General features: G+C 42.2%; 2 protein-coding genes across 6 annotated transcripts in view; one reads left to right on the top strand and one right to left on the bottom strand.

Annotated features, from left to right (window-relative positions):
- The window catches only part of LOC310843240 (cilia- and flagella-associated protein 337-like), a 1288916-nt gene that overhangs the window by 711845 nt on the left and 557983 nt on the right, over positions 1-19088 (top strand). The gene's annotated exons all lie outside the window — the stretch shown is intronic.
- The window catches only part of STARD13 (StAR related lipid transfer domain containing 13), a 231072-nt gene that overhangs the window by 94051 nt on the left and 117933 nt on the right, over positions 1-19088 (bottom strand). Inside the window, exon 1 of one of the 5 annotated variants that reach the window (XR_014563563.1) lies at positions 18451-18833. The exons of 3 other annotated variants lie outside the window; for them this stretch is intronic. Coding sequence is in view for 1 of the 2 variants with exons in the window: in XM_083736122.1 (XP_083592248.1) it covers positions 18451-18616 (166 nt within the window). In the remaining variant the exon portion in view is untranslated. Of the gene's footprint in view, positions 1-18450; positions 18834-19088 lie in introns of those variants that run through there. One more of the 5 variants, XM_083736122.1, reaches the window with a different exon arrangement.

The raw sequence follows: 19088 nt of genomic DNA, 5'->3' as shown, positions 1-19088 counted from the left end.
GATTTACTGCCAATTCATTCCTGACACATTAATTGCCCCACCCACTTTTGCCTCTGGCACGAGGCTCTTGGAAGCTTCGCCAGAAGGAAATCTGGCCCTCAATCCCATAGGACTTCTGAGCACCCCCACTCCTTTTTCAGGAAACGGTCTCTTGAGCAGCTCTTATGGGAGTTTTAAAAGCAGTTTTGACAACAGAACGAGAAATACGAAAATATTTTGGAAACTTCAGTGTATACATTCAAGTTTTTGTGTGTTCCTAACACAATTCCGAATCTTTATTTGAGGAACCTCTGTGATGGTATCAAAATAATCAAGTTTGTAATGAAAGCAAATCTGCATCTTTGGGCATTTTTAGTTTAATTTTGCAATGGTGTCTTTTCTTTCCCTTCCTTTTCTCTACTGGCAATCAACATACCTACTCTGCTCTCCCAGCAGATCTGTTTCTGTAACAGGCTATCTGAATTTCATATAGTCTGTTAGGAAACTGACCTCTAGAGGGACTCTAAAGAGATGTTTCTCCTCTATCACCATACAGATAAGGATGGCTTCATGCAGTGAGAGACACCTCACTGAAACTGCCTTTCCCAATTGTTGTTTGGTTGGTGATCTCCTTACATGCTTACAGCTTTCCATGCATACCAAAGATTACCAGGTAACACTGTGCATTTTGGTCTGAACTGTCAGAGCACTCTATGTGATTGATGCTGCTTTCGTTAGGATTACACACACACACAATTCTCCTGTCAATTTTTTTTTAACCCAAAGGCAGCCACAGGAGTTGGACAAATGTCAGGAAAGAAGAAACTCAAATATTTCCACCTACTTAAGCTGCTATGTGAATCAAAAAGCACATCTGGGAGATGATTTTGGTGAGAAATGGCAAAGGGGAAAATAATTAAACTCTTGTTATTGAACATCACAGTGCTCAACAGGATTGGGGGGGTGTCTTGGGGGCTGCTTTTGCAAAGGAGAATAGCCAGCGCCAAGCACACTTTTAAAAATGCCTGCTTAACACAATGCTTGTGGTCCTAAACCCAAGACTTAAGCTTGCACGCCACTGCATCATTTTTTCATTTAAAACAACTAAGGCCAACTAAGTCATACTGAAATACAGTGATACAAAAATAAAAATAAAGATCACATTTCAGAGCAATTTAATGTGTGTCTTGGCGCTGAGTAAGGATTCCCCCCGGATCAGAGGCAACTGAAAAATTCAGAAATTAACCATATGCCTCACACCACCAGATTTCCCAGTTTATCCTACTGGAGAGAACAACTCAAAGAAAAACACAGCAAAGAAAGAAAAGTGACAGTGAAGTTCCAAATCACTTTAGCAGGATGCTGGCAGAGGAAAGTGATGCAGATTGCACATACAGGGATTTCCACCGCTGCGCTGCATTAGGTTGCTACCCATCTGCTCCAGATTCTCTTGATGTAGTTCAAGTCCTCTTATTGTCTTAATTGTTCATGGTGTGCCACTTCTGATGTACAGTGGTACCTCTGGTTACGAACTTAATTCGTTCCGGAGGTCCATTCTTAACCTGAAACTGTTCTTAACTAGAGGTGTGCTTTCGCTAATGCGGCCTCTTGCTGCCGCTGTGCTGCCGGCACATGATTTCTGTTCTCATCCTGGGGCAAAGTTCTCAACTCGAGGTAACTCTTCCAGGTTAGCGGAGTTTGTAACCTGAAGCGTTTGTAACTCGAGGTACCACTGTACTCACCACCTACAGCACATACATCTACAACACATTTTATTGTGCATTCTAGTTCTATCTGTGTTTATTCTGCATTCTGTTCTATTCTGTCATGGGTGCATTGCAGGGGGTTGGAGGAGATGACACTTGGGGTCCCCCCCCCCAACTCTACAATTCTATAGTTCTATCAAGCAATGCTTCAGATCAAGTTATGTGAGAACACCGCTCACATGTGTTTTCACCATTTCTTGTTTTTCACAAGCCTTTGTTTGGGAATCATAATGTGCCCGGGCTCTCCAGCTGGTTAGAAAATTGGAAGCAAAACAGATTCCTCGCCATTACTAAATAATTTTATTAAGTTCCTGACCTGTGATCTGCACATGATCTGCACTTCATTTGTTTTAAACCCCTTATTATGAAGAATGAGCTGTACTAATATCCATGGGCTCTCTCATCCTTCTGTGGAAGGTAATAAATCAACCTTCCGCTCTCCAACTGCGTTCTCAGCTGAGGCTCATGCAAAAGTCAGGTCTGTGACAGAATGCTGAAACAGAGTTCCACTGCTCCTCTGTCTTTTGAGACCCCTGATAGCATGGAGGTACTAACTGATGGCTGATTAGGATAGGTAAGGAGGTCAGATGGATTGGGAGAAAGATATTGGATTGGAGATTTTCCATGGAAAGCATTTGATAATATCACTTGGAGAAAATCAGTCACCAGTCAAAGTTTAGAAGTGAAGGAGGTGCTGCAGAAGTGGACATGGGATCTTGTTTTGGCTTTTTAAATACAGTGGTACCTCAGTTGTCGAACGTAATCCATTCGACATCCAAGGTGCAATTGGCGGTCGGAAAATTCCATTGAGAAAATGGAGAAACACACCTCGAAAGCTGTTCAACTTCCGAGGCACGTTCGAAAACGGAAACATTCACTTCCGGGTTTTCGGCATTCAGGTTCCGAACCATTCGGCTTCCAAGAATCTCGAAAACCGAGGTTCCACTGTATATATTTGGAGATATAAAGCTATACAGGTCGAGGTTGTGTTTGAACTAAAAAAAACTACATTATATGTTTGTTTTTAATGCAACTCCTTTTGCTTTTTTCTGCCCACAACCTATACCTATTTCCATAAAATCCCTTGTTTATTTTGCTACTGTTGGGTTTCTTTTTTTGTGGTGATAGATGGTGCTGAACAAATGAACTTTGTTATTATAAAATTTATTTCCTGCCCTTCATTATAAAATCTCAGGGTGGATCATAAAAGTGATCCATAAATAAACCCAAAAAAAGTCATATACACATTATAACACCTTTCAGTTTCAACATTACACATAGGCTGGTGCTGTAAACATAAAAGGCTTGGTGGAGAAGAAATGTTTCCTATGGACTTTGTAATATTGAAAGAAAGAGAAAATTTGGTTCCCACAGGCCAATAGTGTAATTGCTCATACCAGGGATGGGAACTTATGACCTTCCAGATACTTGGGGCTTCAACACCCATGGTCAAGCATGATGAGAACTGTAGTCCAACAACATCTGGCAAGGGCACCAGTTCCTCCCCTCTGACACACACAGTAACATGGCCTGTCCTTCTCAATTTCTGTACTTACACCCCTGGCAGTACGAGGAATAAGTAGCATAGTGCCAGGACAGGAACAATCAAGAGTCGTCATCAAAGCTGCTTCCTGTGTCCCTGATGAGCTATCTGCATGACACACCCTTCTCCGGTGAAGCCCTTCCCGTTACCAAAGCAGAATCACTGGCCAATCTAGAAACTGAGGGCTTTTTATGCGAAGTTGGCCACAGAAGCATAGATGGCTGACATTTATGACATTCAATTTGCTGCAGAAAAAAAAAACCTGATGGTATTATGAAGCTAAAGAGCAAAACTTAAGAACTCAGTTGTTGGTTAGAAGATGCATGACCAGGAGTTGTATACCGAGATGCAAATTAGTTAACTTCAGTCCTTGATTTTTTTACAAGTGAGTTAAAAGTGAGATTGTTTATTTATTACATTTATATCTCACCTTTTGCCTAAGGAGTTGAAGGTGGCCTACAAATTCTCCTTCCCCATTTATCCTCACAACCACCATTTGAGGTAGGTTAGGCTGAGAGAGAGTATGTGATTGACGGCCCAAGGCTGAGCGGGGGTTTGAACGGTGTCCTCCCAGGTTCCAGTCCAATGCTCTAACCGCTACACCACATTGGCTCTTTAAAGTCCTTGAATAAGCAAGAGCTCTCGCTTGATGTCATAATCATTTTGTTGCCTTTTTTCATCCCACCCCAACAAGATTATCTTGACCCTCCTCACTGCATCATGTGAACTGAGATAGTGCTCAACATTTGCCCATGAGAATCCACTGCAGAAAAGATCATTCACAGTTCACAGGTTTGTAAAACCTTGTCTTTCATTGCTGATCCTAATGAGAAAATCCTGCTAACCTTAGAATCATCTGCAATATAGTCTGAAAACTGTTGGTGTAGAAAAGCGGTAAACTGGCAAAGGGGGATTTACTATTTTGAAGACCAGCTATTGAAGTCTTTAGGGAAATTTTCCAAAAGCACGAGGCAACTTGTTAAACTAGCCTTGTGGGAACATTACTCACAACATTTTGTGAGTTCATTACAGGTGCTTTTTCAGTTTTTGCACGTACCACAAGTGCAAAAAAGGGGGGGCATTTAGTTTAGCACACATTACATCACCACTTAAGCATCTAACAGGAAACTAAATATCATTATAACTTATTTTACATTTTCCAGTGAATGTTTGAAACAGCTGAGCTACATGTGAACTGAAAGTTGATGTCAGCACACGACAGCTGTTTAATATTAACCAGTACGTATATAGCGGCAAATGACTTTGTTTTCTGAAGATAATTCAAACTTGTTAAAAATTTCCAGCTGCTTTGTAGGCACTCAGAAATAACCTTTTCAGCATAGCAGTGTTTGTTGACTTATTTTAAAAGGTTTGTACTCATTTATTCAATAGAGGTCTTTGAAAAATAAAAATAAACCTGTGCTTTGGAAGGCAGCTGTGAATGACAGGTTTCACTGGACTACAGTTCCAGTGACAATATTTATGTTTGGAATATTTTGCTGCAATATAATAAATAGGTACAAGGAACATAACATGGATTCATCTAATTTCAGAATAGTTCATATTCATGACTAAATGAACCTATTTTGCCACTAACATTCTAATACATATTTAAGAAAATTAGAATACTTGGGTGCATGCTACTTCCTTGTAACATCTACCAGTTTTCGAAGTTAGCCGGGAGCCAGGAGCAATTTGCACCTGGCTTTCGACCACTTGTGACCAAGTGAAGATGCCTGGGCGTCAGGATGCCACCTGACATCTCCATCATCTGGGGATCATTGGGTCTGGACTGTTTTCACACACTAATACCACATCCTGTAGAATTCTATCAGTTATATTGCACAACCAATGAAGTTCAGGAACCACAATGCTTTTTCTGTGCAGCCTGAGCAGTCACCATTAAGAAAAAGAGGTTGAAATAGGGCAATACAGTGGTACCTCAGGTTACAGACGCTTCCGGTTACAGACTCTGCTAATCCAGAAATAGTACTTCGGGTTAAGAACTTTGCTTCAGGATGAGAACAGAAATTGCGTGGCGGTGGCAGCAGCGGGAGGCCCCACTAGCTAAAGTGGTACCTCAGGTTAAGAACAGTTTCAGGTTAAGAATGGACCTCCAGAATGAATTAAGTTCTTAATCTGAGGTACTACTGTAAATATATGGACTGTGCCTGGATAAAGTGACTTTTCTTCCTTAAGTTCTCAAAGCTCTTAACCTAGCTCAAGGTTGTCATCTGAACTGGCCAGATGTTTAACTGAGAATCAATCACAGTCAGTGCATCATTTGAAAAATAGGACTTTAGAGCCATCTTGGCCAAAAATGGCAACTAGACATTCTGTTTTGGCAACTGCAACCTTGGTTTAAGGAGCCATTTTCTGCCTAGTTTATATATCTGAGTTTCTAACACTACCACCTACCTGGTGAAAAGTCCAAGGAAGGTCTAGAAGGGTTCAATTTAAAGTGAATTAGGGGGAAAGGGGCAGTATATCGACCACAGAGTATGGCTATCAATTGAACGGAACCCAGGATAAGGAGCAACATGAACATTTTTGTCAATTTGCAGCCGCCTCCAAACACAACTCCAGTAGCTACTCACCAGGGGTCAGCAAACTTTTTCAGCAGGGGGCTGGTCCCTCAGACCTTGTGGGGGGCCGGACTATATTTTGAAAGAAAAAAAATGAACAAATTCCTATGCTCCACAAATAACCCAGAGATGCATTTTAAATAAAAGCACACATACAACTCATGCAAAAACACGCTGATTCCCAGACCGTCTGCAGGCCGGATTTAGAAGGCGATGGGGCTAGAGCTGGCCCCTGGGCCTTAGTTTGCCTACCCATGCTATTCACAATCTTCAGTACTCATTCAGAAATGGAAGCAAGGAACTCTGATTTGTACCTACAAAATGAGGTCATCGGAAGTCCACAGACATAACTGCCACATCTTGGCTACATATCTGCATTAAGACAGTTTTTGAAAATTCCAAAGTACTTTATGTAAGAACTGGCTTCCAGTTTTATTCAGTGATATTCCTGTTTTCTCACGATGATAAATAACTCAGCTGCTCACTAGAATGCTGCCATGTTATTATTATCCCTAGAAAAGGAAGATCGTTTCGTACATACACAAATAAGTACCACTGGCTATAATTTTCATTTTAAAAGCAGGACAATTTTATACTATAGCACTTCAGTGTCTGTAATAATTCATTTCTTCCCTCAGAGGATAACATTGATGACCTGAGCATCAAACTATTAAACCATCTGATATAAAAAAGACTTTCAGCAAATAACTCTGCCATTATTGGACTGTGAGCTGAGCTCATAATACTCAATTCAGCTAAAAAACCAAAAACCACATGCACGCAAGATGACTGGGAGCACAAATATCTAAAAATGGCTGCATACAAAAGGGGTTTAAAATGTCACAGGAAATTTCTTTGCTTCGGAATAGGGACTCTTATGAATACTTCATTATTTCTTAAACAGATGGGATACTGTGCGTTTCATGAGCAGCATGTACCCGTGCAAAGGGGGCCTGATTCTCCCCCCTTTCTCCATTGACTTGGTGTGTGGAATTTTATTACTGAGTGAAGTCAGGCCAAGTTCATCACTTGGATGATGAAGCCTTTACTTGACAACAATCTAGAAGCCCTTCTCGGTTGCAGAGCATCCCCCTTGCATGAATTCCTGGTTCAATTCCTGACATCTCCAGCCAGGGTTGGTAAAAGACTCCTGCCTGAAGCTCTGTTGCCAGTGTAAACTATTTTGGTGGGAAGAGGTGAGGTATGGCTCTAGAATCCCATGTGGCCGTTGGCCCTTGACCTAACTTCATGCGGATGACGGCAAAGAGGGGGGAAATAGGAAAGGTGGTAGTAGAAAAAGAGAGAGAAAATGGGTGGGCTGAAATAGATAGAGAAGGGGGCCATCATTCACTTTTGGCTCCAACCCAATGCCCCTTTGACTCTGGGTCCATTGGGTGTGCAGCCCGCAACAGATTATATTTGAAGGAATGTGCCCCTCAACAGGAAAAAAGGTTGCCCCTGATGTAGACAATATTGAGTTAGGTGGAACAGGTATCTGGCTTGGAATTTGGTGCCATTCTACACAGGGATAACCAAAATATCCAGTATTGATCTTATCCCACAGTAGCACGGCTACCTGGCTACCTATATCATCTTTTTTAGAGGCAAAAAAGGAACTTCCCTCATATCAGGTGTAAATATGTGAAAGAATGCATTGCAAGTGATAATTTATATGGTTTTACCCCCGATCAATGCTAAATTTAAGAAGTGCTTGAATGACTTTCATTCTACAAACCATTTCTTCAGGCCTATTGTTCTCTCCTAGATTACCCGATGAACTCTGTTTCTCACAAGCCACTCTTGAGTTCCTATACTGTAACAATAATTTAGGAACTTTCACCACTTTGCAACTAAACCATGTTTTTCTGCCTGTGCAACTTTTTCCAAATGCTATATGGAAAAGCAAATGAATCTGACCTTTGAAGAGTATGTAAGTGAACCAAATTTCACTTACCAAACATGTTGGCTTTTTCCTATGCTGGGGGAAGAAGGAAGTTTTGGAACTCACAAGAGCACATGTTAACAGTCTGACAGTCAATATTTCCAAGCTTTACTTTGCTGCATATTTTGTGATTTTTAATCCCTGCTGGGGTTCTCCCACCAAAGAGCACTTACCCCAGACTTGGATCTTTGCACCTAGGAATTTTCCTTTCTATATATACCTATTTTTTCCTTGAACCAATACCATTTTCAGATTAGGATGCATAGGCAGCCAAAGAGACAGCAGAGTGCTGGAGAAATATTAAATTTTAATGCCATCCTTGGCCACCTCACAACAATAAGATATGCTAAAGAAAAGCCATCACTCACAAAAAATCTAAAGGAATTCTTTAAGTGCCCTGAGAATGAGGCAGGATAACAGAAGCATCTCTTGCAGAGGAATAAAACCTTCAGGAGATCAGAAGATAGGTTTTGGTATGAGCCTACTTGGTTCAAAGGAACTCCTAATTCCAATCCCACACAAAAGTCTGTGGGGCCTCCCCCACCTGTAACAAATGCTACCAACAACAGTTGCTGTCTTCAATTAAATGCCCACAGTCTAATTCAGGGGTTGGCAAATTAAGGTCCGTAGGCCAGATCAGCCCCAATGGCCTTCAGGATCCGGCCCGCGGACTGTCTGTGGATCGGCATGTGGATTCTGTTCATTCAGGCTGCACCATTTCCCCCCTGCGCTATTCCACCCCCCTCCCTCACACACACCGCGGTGGCACCTCCTCCCTCCCTCCCTCCCTCCCGGCTTCTCCCTGCCCTGCCTAGAGGAGGAAGAGGGCTGGGCTGAGCTGGCTGAGAGCCATTTTAAGCAGCCCCTCTCTGGAGCCAGCCCTTTTGCGCTGCTCATCTTCCCTCCGCCACCGCTGCCCTGGTACTCCTGTGGACCAGAGAGTGGAGCGGACGAGCTCGCTCTGCCTACCCATGAGAAGCAGCAGCGGTGGTGGTGGTGGTAGCCCCAGGGAAGGTAAGCGCAGCGGCTGGGGCTGGAGGGTGGGGAGGATGACTACTTGCCCCCCTCATCTCTTCTTCCAGCTCCCCCCTCAGTCCACCACAAGCTCTGAGGGACAGTGGACCGGCCTGCAGCTAAAAATATTTGCCGAACCCTGGTCTAATAGCAAGCCTATACACATGTATCGAGGAGTATGTCCCTTTAAACCAAGTGGAACTCACTTCTAGCTAACTTAAGAGTGCACTGCATGTACTGTAGATTTTCCATAGCCACAACCAGGTCTTTTTTTTCTAGCCGGAACTCACTAGAACTCAATTTCTGGCACCTCCCAGGTGGGCGCCATTTCCATTCTAAGAGAAGAATGAGGGAGGTGTTCATGGTGAGTTCTGACACCTCTTTTTCTAGAAAAATAGCACTAGCCAAAACCAACAGTCTCACCACTCTGCCATGCTAGCTTTGAAATTCAGGCTTAAATTTAGGCTTCTTGTGACATATGACCCAGCCTATCATGGCAGCAGACCGTTAGCCTACACACACACACACACACACACACACACACACACACACATATCTAGAGTCTACTAACAACCATGGAAAATGTTGGTCACCTCTGAAACAATATGAATGCTTTTCCTCAGATGTTTATGAAGCTATTCATGACCTCAGGGCAGGTTTCATAAGCAAAAGCTCAAAACCAGACAGTTGTTTCTCACCTGTTGCCAAGCTCTGACTTTTCAATTTTCTTCAATTACCTTCTAGACGTGTTTTCAGGAAGTGAAAACAAAAGTCTTTGAAGTTGCAAATGAGTAGTTGCTGAATGGCTACTAGTAAATGCAATTCTTAACCTCTCCCTCCTCCCAAATACTTTATAAAAAAGCAGCCTGCTTCTGAATAAACATGGTTCCTTTTGAGCTTGGGATGGGGCTTTCATCCACTGAGGTGTAAACACTACTTGTTTATCCTTAGGGATGAAGTTCTACCTGCACAACATCCTACATATTGTGTTTTACAGAAAGGCGCAGGGTGAACTGTCCTATTCCAGACTGAAGGGTTCTACTTACCCAGATGACAAAGACAAATGTAGTGAAATTGCACTGTGTGTCATACCACAGCTACCTTCCCCAACCTGGTGCCCTCCACTCCAGATGTTTTGAACCGCAACACCCATCATCCCTGACCATTGGCTGTGCTAGTTAGATAATGCTAAAAATTAACTGGAATTTTAACATTATGAAACTGTAATCAGTCCACTGGTATCAATAAAAGTTGCTCTTTGTGTGGATAAAGAATCGCTTGCAAATTGTAACTACCTATATAGTTCAAAATGTCACTCTGTACTTTCTCCAGAATTGAAATAGCCCAATTCTGTAAACAAATCCCAACTGAAAAGTTATCGCACACATTTGGACTGAGTCATGCACATTCTTTTCAAGTGTGTGATAATGCTTATCCCTGGAGTCACGCTTTTCTCTTGAGTAAATTCAAAACAATGTTGGTGGAAAGTAATCCGAGAAGGGGGAAAATAACAATAGGAATATTGTAAAGCCTGTATTAGGCCATCTTTCTGTGCTCTTGACTCATTGTATTCTGTTGTAAATATGTCTTAGCTGTGATAAATGCTTGTGTCTTTCAGAAGCAAGGTCCAAAAGCAACAAAAGGAGAGGTGACTTCTGATTTAATCCTTTCTGTCTGCTGCCACAGAGCAAGCTAAGTATACCAAGAGGCTGAAAACTACCCCTTAAAAATCCATCTTACGCCAAAAAGTCTTTGTTCATTCCAGTGGAACCTATTTCCAAGCTGGAGTGCTTAGGACAGAGATGAGTGGTCCCCCTCCAGTTGTTGTTGGACTCCAACTCCCATCAGCCCTAGTTAATATATAGTGAATGGTCAGGGATGATGGGAGTTGTAATCCAGCAACATCTAGAGACCCACAAGTTCTCCCTCGCTGGATTTAAGATCCCCAGCCCAATCCTGCAATGCTATAACACACACTGCCCTTAATGCAGTAGGAATCTAATTTCTAATAAAATATGCGTGGAATTTGGATGTTTAAAAAGTTAACTAAAAATTGCAGGGCGGAAGATCAAACCCCTTGAGGCACATTGAGATGATTCGGAAACACTAAAAGGAGAGGCTCAAGCAGAATGTATGTCAAATGGAATGCATGGCTAAGCCGCGGCGTGTTTTTTCCTTTAAAAAAGGCAACGAGTTACAAAAAGGTCTTCTGTTTAAAAGAGAACCAGAGCCTTGCACCAATAAAGAGAATGGAAGAGAACATAAAATCTGTTGAATAACATCTCCGAGAAAGGAAGCTTGGAAGGAATTTGCAATTCAAAGTAGAAGGGCAGTAACAACTAACCAGCTAAAGAAGTACGAAAGACATAGGTCCTCTTCAGACGTTACTACTGCACCATGAGAACAAGCCTGGCAATAGTCGTTGGGTGGTGCATCTAGGCCTGCCGCCAAAGCCACATGGCTCCTGCTGCCTCTGCTGTGTTAGGGCACAGCTTATAAGTTGGAATATCTGGACAGGATTTCAGATAGGTTCATCTACCAGTCCTACCTGGAGATTGAACCTGAGACCTTCTGTGTGCAAAGCAGATGTTCTACCATTAATACCACTCAGAAGAGGATGGCCTTCATGCATACAGGCACTGGCCTTTCTTATTATGAAGAGTACATTTATTACCTGTACTTATAGCCCACTCTTCACTGAATGGTCCCGTGGGGCCGCTTACAAAAATATCACAATTGCAACAGTCCAATCTGGAATTTGTCAGGACATGAATCACTTGGCCAAGCTATTCTCTAACAGGTCTCTCAGGGGAAATATCAGGGGAAATTTACAATTTGAAAACAAAGCACGATATGGTGGCTCAATCAAAATTCGGGGGCATTTTTCACCAAGTGCAAACCCCACACATGTGCACCAACACAGGAAGAGCAGCGCATCAGCGTCTTCCATAAATACTGCATGAAATATCAAAAAGAGGTTATTTGTTGTCTAATACTACTACCACTTCTCAACCAGCAACAATATTTTTAGGACTTGCAGAAACGCTGACACCACAAGATTGATCCCAGTAGCCCCTTCCTTGGAGCAATTTTGTACCAGCTCTTTAAAGTGCAAAGAAGGCATATATTCCAAAAAAAGTAAGAAGGGGCACTAATTATAATTTGTCTGCATAATAAAAAGAATTGTTCCAACAGCAATGGTTACCATTTGCAGTGTGTGAATTGAACTATTCATTCCCTAGAGCCAACAGCACTACACAGATCTGAATGATACAGTGAGTCACAGTCTATTTCTATAAACTCTAAAAAGTCATCATAATTTTCTGACTCACCCAATATGAATTCTTGACAGCCACCACCTTATTTACTTTTGAGGGAACATGAGCAATCATTAATGAATCCCCACTGGCCTTACACACACCGTTTGAACAAATACTCCAGGTCACTCATATTACAAACTTGTTCAGGACGTGCAAACCCCACCAATATATAAAACAACGGAATGACTCGGGAGGAAGGGAGGGCTATAATCAATGAAATAGTGTTGTCAATGGTAAAAAGGATTGCCTTTAATATTAGGTGCTCTCCATGGTAAAGGAAGAGTTGTCAAAGCAAACCTAGTTATTTAAAATCAGGATAGTTTTATGAAATTTTTAGCCTGGGACTTCGTCTGTTCATTGCTTAATGCTAAATGCTAAAAGTCAAATTACCCATATTATGAAAAAATGTATGTTAACTAGCTAAGTGTGTACTAGTGGAATGACTGGGAGGGGGCCAGGGAGGGAACACCCCAGCGCCACACCTGATAAGGAGTTCCCAGGGCAGAGGCAATTCTCTCTATCCCTTGATAAAGTCCTTATGGGCTTTGCCAAGACAACCTCTTCTGTACCTTTGCCCTATAGCAACTGCTGCAACTGACACGAACTGTCTAGGCACATTGCTGCCTCTTCCTAGATGGGACTCATTCTATGGCTGCAACTTTTCCTTGTGCCCAGAGACCAGATCCCAAGCTAGCACATGATGCTGGAATCTTTAGCTTTGGAGAGAGACACACGAAACAAGATATTGATAGCTACGGGATTCCCCGAGCTGCCAAAGCTGACTCCATTTTTACACACTGGTGGGCGAATAACCCCTTCGGATCAAGAAGACAAACCGTACTGGGAAGGGCTGTGTGACCAAAAGACAGAAAACATTAAAATCTATCTGTATTTGCTTCTTCCTCTTTTTCTTCAGGCCAGGACATGTGAATAATGTTTCCTCATTTTAACTGTGAATTTGGTAACTTTGTGATTATTTTTCCAAACTTTATAAAAAATAAATCTTATGAATAATCAGATATGAACTCAGGAATACTTTGCAACATCAGAGTTCCACAAACTAACTTCCCTTTTCACTTCCCAATAAATGTCTAAGGCAGGGCTTCCCAGACTCTAATCTGTGGGCCAACAGTGGTCTGCGAGCTTTATTCAGGTGATCCACAGTGTGCCTGTGAAGAAGGGCAGAATCAGCAGTTTCTTCACCATTCTCTGATCCTGGTGGTCCATGCAAAAGTTGAACAGGATGGACACAACAGCCACATCCATTGCATTAAATATTCATATTGTGTTATCTTTTATTTGCTCATCTTGTTTCCAATACTGTTTTTTCTCACGTAAAATTCAACACGTAAGAAATAAAAGAAGCAATGAAAATACAACTAAAAATATAGAGCATCTAGCACAGCACATTACAATTGCCACAACAGACATGAAAATCATTAAGTCTGCTAAGACCATCAGCAATTTTTCAAACAAGGTGTATCTGGGAACCACTGGTTAAAGTAAATTTGCATTAACTAGAAACAGCTATTCTCCCAAGTGCTAGTGGCTGTGTCTCAGCTAAAGGTTGAACTATACATTACACAATGCCTGGGGGCTGCTACCTGAACAGCATTCCCCACACTGATTTCTCCGCCCGGCCATAACTTGCACCCCTTCACTAAATTGTCAACTGCTTCTAGGATAAGGGATTGGTAAACAGTGAGCATGTTGGTGTTTTGAGAAAGGGTGAGAGATATTACATGAAGTGGGGGAAGGTAAACACATTTGACCAAGGAACTCCATTTGGGTGTCAGTCTTATGTGATATAATATGTAGTTCTACCATAAGTATTCTGTTCTTCAGGACCAATATGGCAGCCTCTTATGTTTATGCCAAATATGTCAAAATAATGAATCAGTCTCTCAAACACAGAGATAGAACCAAGCAGAAGTTCAATGGAGAAAACTCATTCCAGAGATCTTTGCTTTTATGGGGTGCCTCTCATAAGAATGTGAAAGCAGATCATAGGCTTAGATAGCTCAGTCATAACCTCACCTTTTTCTCTGATCTACTAGCTCCCAAAGCCTAGAACAGCCCAGCAATTGTATGTCTTTCTTTTAACTTAGATATATTAAGAGTTGCTTGAAAAATTGTTGACTTAACTTGGGGAGGTTTGCTATTTCAAAATATGAGAACCCTTGAATTAAAGAACATGCTTAGTGCTTTGCTGAATTAAAGCCACAGCAAATACACTGTGACTTCCTCTTTACGTCAAGAGTTTCATGATAAAATACTCCTTTTGCATTGCTATGTTAAGTTTGTAAGAACTGCTGGATAAAATTTACTTTCAATGCAATTGCCCTGCGGCTCTGGAATGACCTTCTCGAAGGACGCCAAAAACTCTCTCTCCCCAATGACATTCCAGAGGGTACAAAACTAAGCTGTTCCCCAAAGAACTTTGGAAGTCAAGATTAGTATGTTGGCCATGAGCTATAGTTTTTCTTGGTAGGCTGTGGAATGTTCTGTGGAGCTTCTCTGAAAATGAAGTGTTGTTGATTGGTGGGTTGGCTGTAGAGACTGAGTGACACCCCAGACATGCAATGGAGGCTTCCTGGCTCCTCCCCTGAGTGTAATGTTTCTCTCAATAGCTGCTTCTGCAAAATGGGGTAGCACAAGGGGGACACAGAGGAATGAGGAAATCTGAAGAATTTGGTGAGGCTATCGTATGCAGGCAAAAGTGTCTTTCCACTCTTGCAGTTATCTCTTTGGATACAAGCCATTCTGCTTTGGGTTTTTGTGTAATTTTGAAATCTTGTTTTATTTTTTATGTAAACTGCTTTGACCTTAGGAAACAGGTTAGATAAATGTCACAACTACACAAATAATTAAAAGGGTCAGCATAGTGCTTCAAAGAGCTTTAGCAGGAAGCAAGTGGCATCTTGTGACGACAGTGTGCTTGAACCTCAACATTACTTGACATTCAGCACTATCTTAAGATATCCTTGGATGCTAACATAAATGAAAATTATGGAAGCTTATGGGGGGGAGGAGTTTCCTGCCACCTCTACCACTCTGCAGCTTCTTGCACCCCATTGGAAAAAAAGGTCAATAGCAGGCATAGGCAAACTTGGCCCTCTAGATGTCAATAGCAGGCATAGGCAAACTTGGCCCTCTAGATGTTTTGGGACTACAACTCCCATCATCCCTAGCTAACAGGACCAGTGGTCAGGGATTATGGAGGTTGTAGTCCCAAAACATCTGGAGGGCCAAGTTTGCCTATGCCTGGTCAATAGCTTCCTGAGCAATGTAGCATACTGCTGGGGGATAGAAGAAGCACCTCAAATTTCCACTTAGGATCCTAAGTTATGTTGCCTTAAAGAATTTAATGGAAGAAAACATTTATTTCCCTCTTCTTTGCCCAGCAGCCCCCTAACCCTTCAAAAAAACATTTCAAGCAGTGCAGGTGGATGAAAGGTGATGGTGGGATAAGGAGCTTTCCTTTCATGCTCTTCTATAAGTTAATTTCTCTTTTTAATTTTGAATACAGGAATAAACAGTTACAGTTCTCCCCGCCCCAATAACCACCATCATTAAAGGTATTAAACATAAAAAGTGCAGACAGTCCCTTTCCTCTTATAGCGGCAACAACTTGCCATGCATAAGGGCCATAAATGCAATTTCAGCTATATCCAATCCAAGTTCTCAAGAAACAAGATTAGGAAATATTTCTGCTGAAGCCCTGGAGAGCACTGAATAGTCAGGGTACATTACTGGGCTGGGCAACCCATATATATGGCAGTACCTCATGTCTTGTGTATCTGTTAAGGTGAATGTCTGAAATTAGGCAAATATCAACATGGTAAATGGGAACAATGCCAATTTTGAGATGGGCATATTCAAAATGTCATAGATACACCAGTGAAAGCTGACAGCCACCAATTCTTGTGCATGCATTGTGATATACCCTCTTGTATCTTCACAACTTTCAAACCATCTACTTTACATAGAAGCAGGTAAGAACAGCAGAAGCCCAGAGGAAATATAGGCTTGAGGCACACATGCTAGAAAAGATTTTGTGTGATTATTTAGGCTGAAAATTACAACCGAGTCCCTCTAACAATCTCAAAGGGAATGTTTAGGCAAGGGTGTCAGAGGCTGACACTGCTGGACATATAAGAAAGCCCACACTGTAGCAACCCCAGAACAGATTTAGAGGGAGCACAGGGAGAGGGGAGGAATGTGCAATAAGAAATACTTGCACTAACGGAACTATTTCTCTGGAAACCACCCAACAGATTTTTGAAGGTTAGGAACGAAGCTCTGCTTTTTCAGCATTTCATTCTGGGCATTCATAAACACAGCTCCCAAAATTATAGGAATGCTTAAAAAGAATTCTAGGGCATAGGCCTCGTATATTCCCTGAAGTTTTACAAATCTTTTTTCCCCAGCACACATCATCACCTGGAAATGTGTATTTAATTAAATACTGTGTGCTTTTTGTTTTAAACAAACCCAAAGGGAAAATTTTGCTCTTTTTCTTTCCATCAAGATTGTGCACAAGGTAATACGGCATGACATAATATCCTTCCTGAAATCGAAGCCGCGGCTAGGACCAGTATCCTCCAAACATCACCGGTTCCTGAAACCATATTGCAAACAACAGAGTTTGCCTAATTGCCAAGGGAATAATCTCATTCATCAAATGCTTGTTGCTGAAATATGCATTGTTCCTTTATAAATGTGATAGGATTTCCATCAACATATCCTTTACCCAAAGCTCAACAGTAACCAAGCAGAGATAATAATTTAAGCCAGCAGCCCTGTGATCCTGGATATGGGAGTAAACACCAGTGAACTCAGTGGTGCTTAAAAAGGTAAAGGTAAAGGTACCCCTGCCCGTATGGGCCAGTCTTGACAGACTCTGGGGTTGTGCGCCCATCTCACTCAAGAGGCCAGGGGCCAGCGCTGTCCGGAGACACTTCCGGGTCACGTGGCCAGCGTGACATCGCTGCTCTGGCGAGCCAGAGCCGCACACGGAAACACCGTTTACCTTCCCGCTGGTAAGCGGTCCCTATTTATCTACTTGCACCCGGAGGTGCTTTCGAACTGCTAGGTTGGCAGGCGCTGGGACCGAGCAGCGGGAGCGCACCCCGCCGCAGGGATTCGAACCGCCGACCTTTCGATCGGCAAGTCCTAGGTGCTGAGGCTTTAACCCACAGCGCCACCAAGTATGCAGCAGATATAAGTGGTGAAAGTACTTATCTAGGAAAGCAGAAATCCACATATGAAACTCTGGCACTATATATTCTCATGACCGGAAGTCTGATATTGCTATTCAGCTGGCTCCCTCGGTGCAATGCAGGTGCTATGAGTGAACTGAAATGAACCACCGTAAGGAACATTGTTTTTCCCAGTTTCCTAAATATAAGCTGGAAGTCCATGGCACTTGGTAGTATTCTCTCTGTTGATCTTGTATATAACTTTTTGACGGATTCATACAGACAGTTGCGTATCATCTTTCTGTGTGAAAGGCTCTAAGCATCACTTCAATTAAAAGCACAAACAGATGAACCAAAACTATACATTGGGGAGAGTGATCCTGCATCTATTCAGCCTTCATATTTTACACAGGGAGGAGGAAGAAACGGATATGCCCAAGGAGACTGCTTGCGTAGGCCTATAAACTTTCTCAAAATGAATATCGTACGTGATCTGCTTGTGAGCCCTTTGAGGACAAGGACCTATCTATTTCTGTTACTCACTCTACATTATAGAAGTGGGGTGGGCATAAATAAAAAATTCAATGAACATAAATTTTAAAGACAAACACCAGCGGTTACTCCATAGCCTTATGGGAAACATTTGGTCATACATGGCTTATGTCTCTCCGAAAGTACTTACAGCACAAGAGCACTTAAATAATGTTTAATAGCAAATGGCAAATTTATAGTACGATCAGTATATTGTATCGACTGAGATCTAGCAGAATCCTACAAGGAACAACCTGGTCCAAGCAGCAAAGAAGGTGAATGGAGCATGTATGGAATATGGAAGTTTATGATTAAGTGGCTGGGCAGCTAAGTCCTTTTTCACACTACTTGCATGGTTGCACGTTTGCAAATGGATAACTACACTGCAGCTAAATGCTGTCATTCGGGTTATTTATTTCTTTGCTTTTTTAAAGGTCAGTAGTAATGCTACGTAAACAGCACAATCAGAGCTATTGACCAAACGACTTTAAGGTAAAGAAAACTGACCGGAAGCCATTCTTTCAGCAAGGAGTTATAGTTAAGAGCCTAAGGCAGCCCAAGTGACTCACCTTGTTGAATTTTAGTCAGGAGCTGATGGCGCGCTAGGATCCTACTTATCCTGTACGGAGAAGAGCGTCTTGCAGCCTGATCAAAACGCAAGCACATCTCTTGGCCTTCTGTTGACACGGCATTCACACAGTAGCAGCCTGAAGTGCTGGGCACCTGCCTCAACATCTCTGCCTTCACGTTTTTTCAAAAGGAAAAACAACAACTCTTAAATCCCAGATCTAAACCGGAGCACTGAGAGAAGAGAGGCAAGAAGTTGGAAAGCACAAGCGTTTTTTAAAAAGAGAGAGAAAGAGAGAAAGGAGGAGTGCCAAAAGCTACAATTCAGGATTCCAGCTTCCCTCACATGATCGGAAAGGGCCAATCAGTCAGAGAAAAGAATGTGAAAGTACACAGCGTGCCTCGCAGAGGAAAGTGAAGGCTATTCAAGCAGTTGCAGCCCCACATAAACGCTGGAAGCGAAGAGCCTTGGAGCTGACTAAGCAACGATGAGCCATGATAGGAAAGTTTAAAGAAAGGAGAGAGAAAGAGGGAGAGATTTCACGTTGCAACCATCTGAAGCGCGCAGGAGCCCCGATTTTTTTCTCTGCCTCACAGACTCAGGTCTAAGATGCCCTCTTCTCTCTACTGAGGATACGAG

Source organism: Podarcis gaigeae (assembly GCF_964106915.1).
Source record: "Podarcis gaigeae genome assembly, chromosome: 4".
Lineage (NCBI taxonomy): Eukaryota > Metazoa > Chordata > Lepidosauria > Squamata > Lacertidae > Podarcis > Podarcis gaigeae.
The sequence above is the reverse complement of the archived record's forward strand: the minus strand, read 5'-3'. Positions and strand labels throughout refer to the sequence as shown.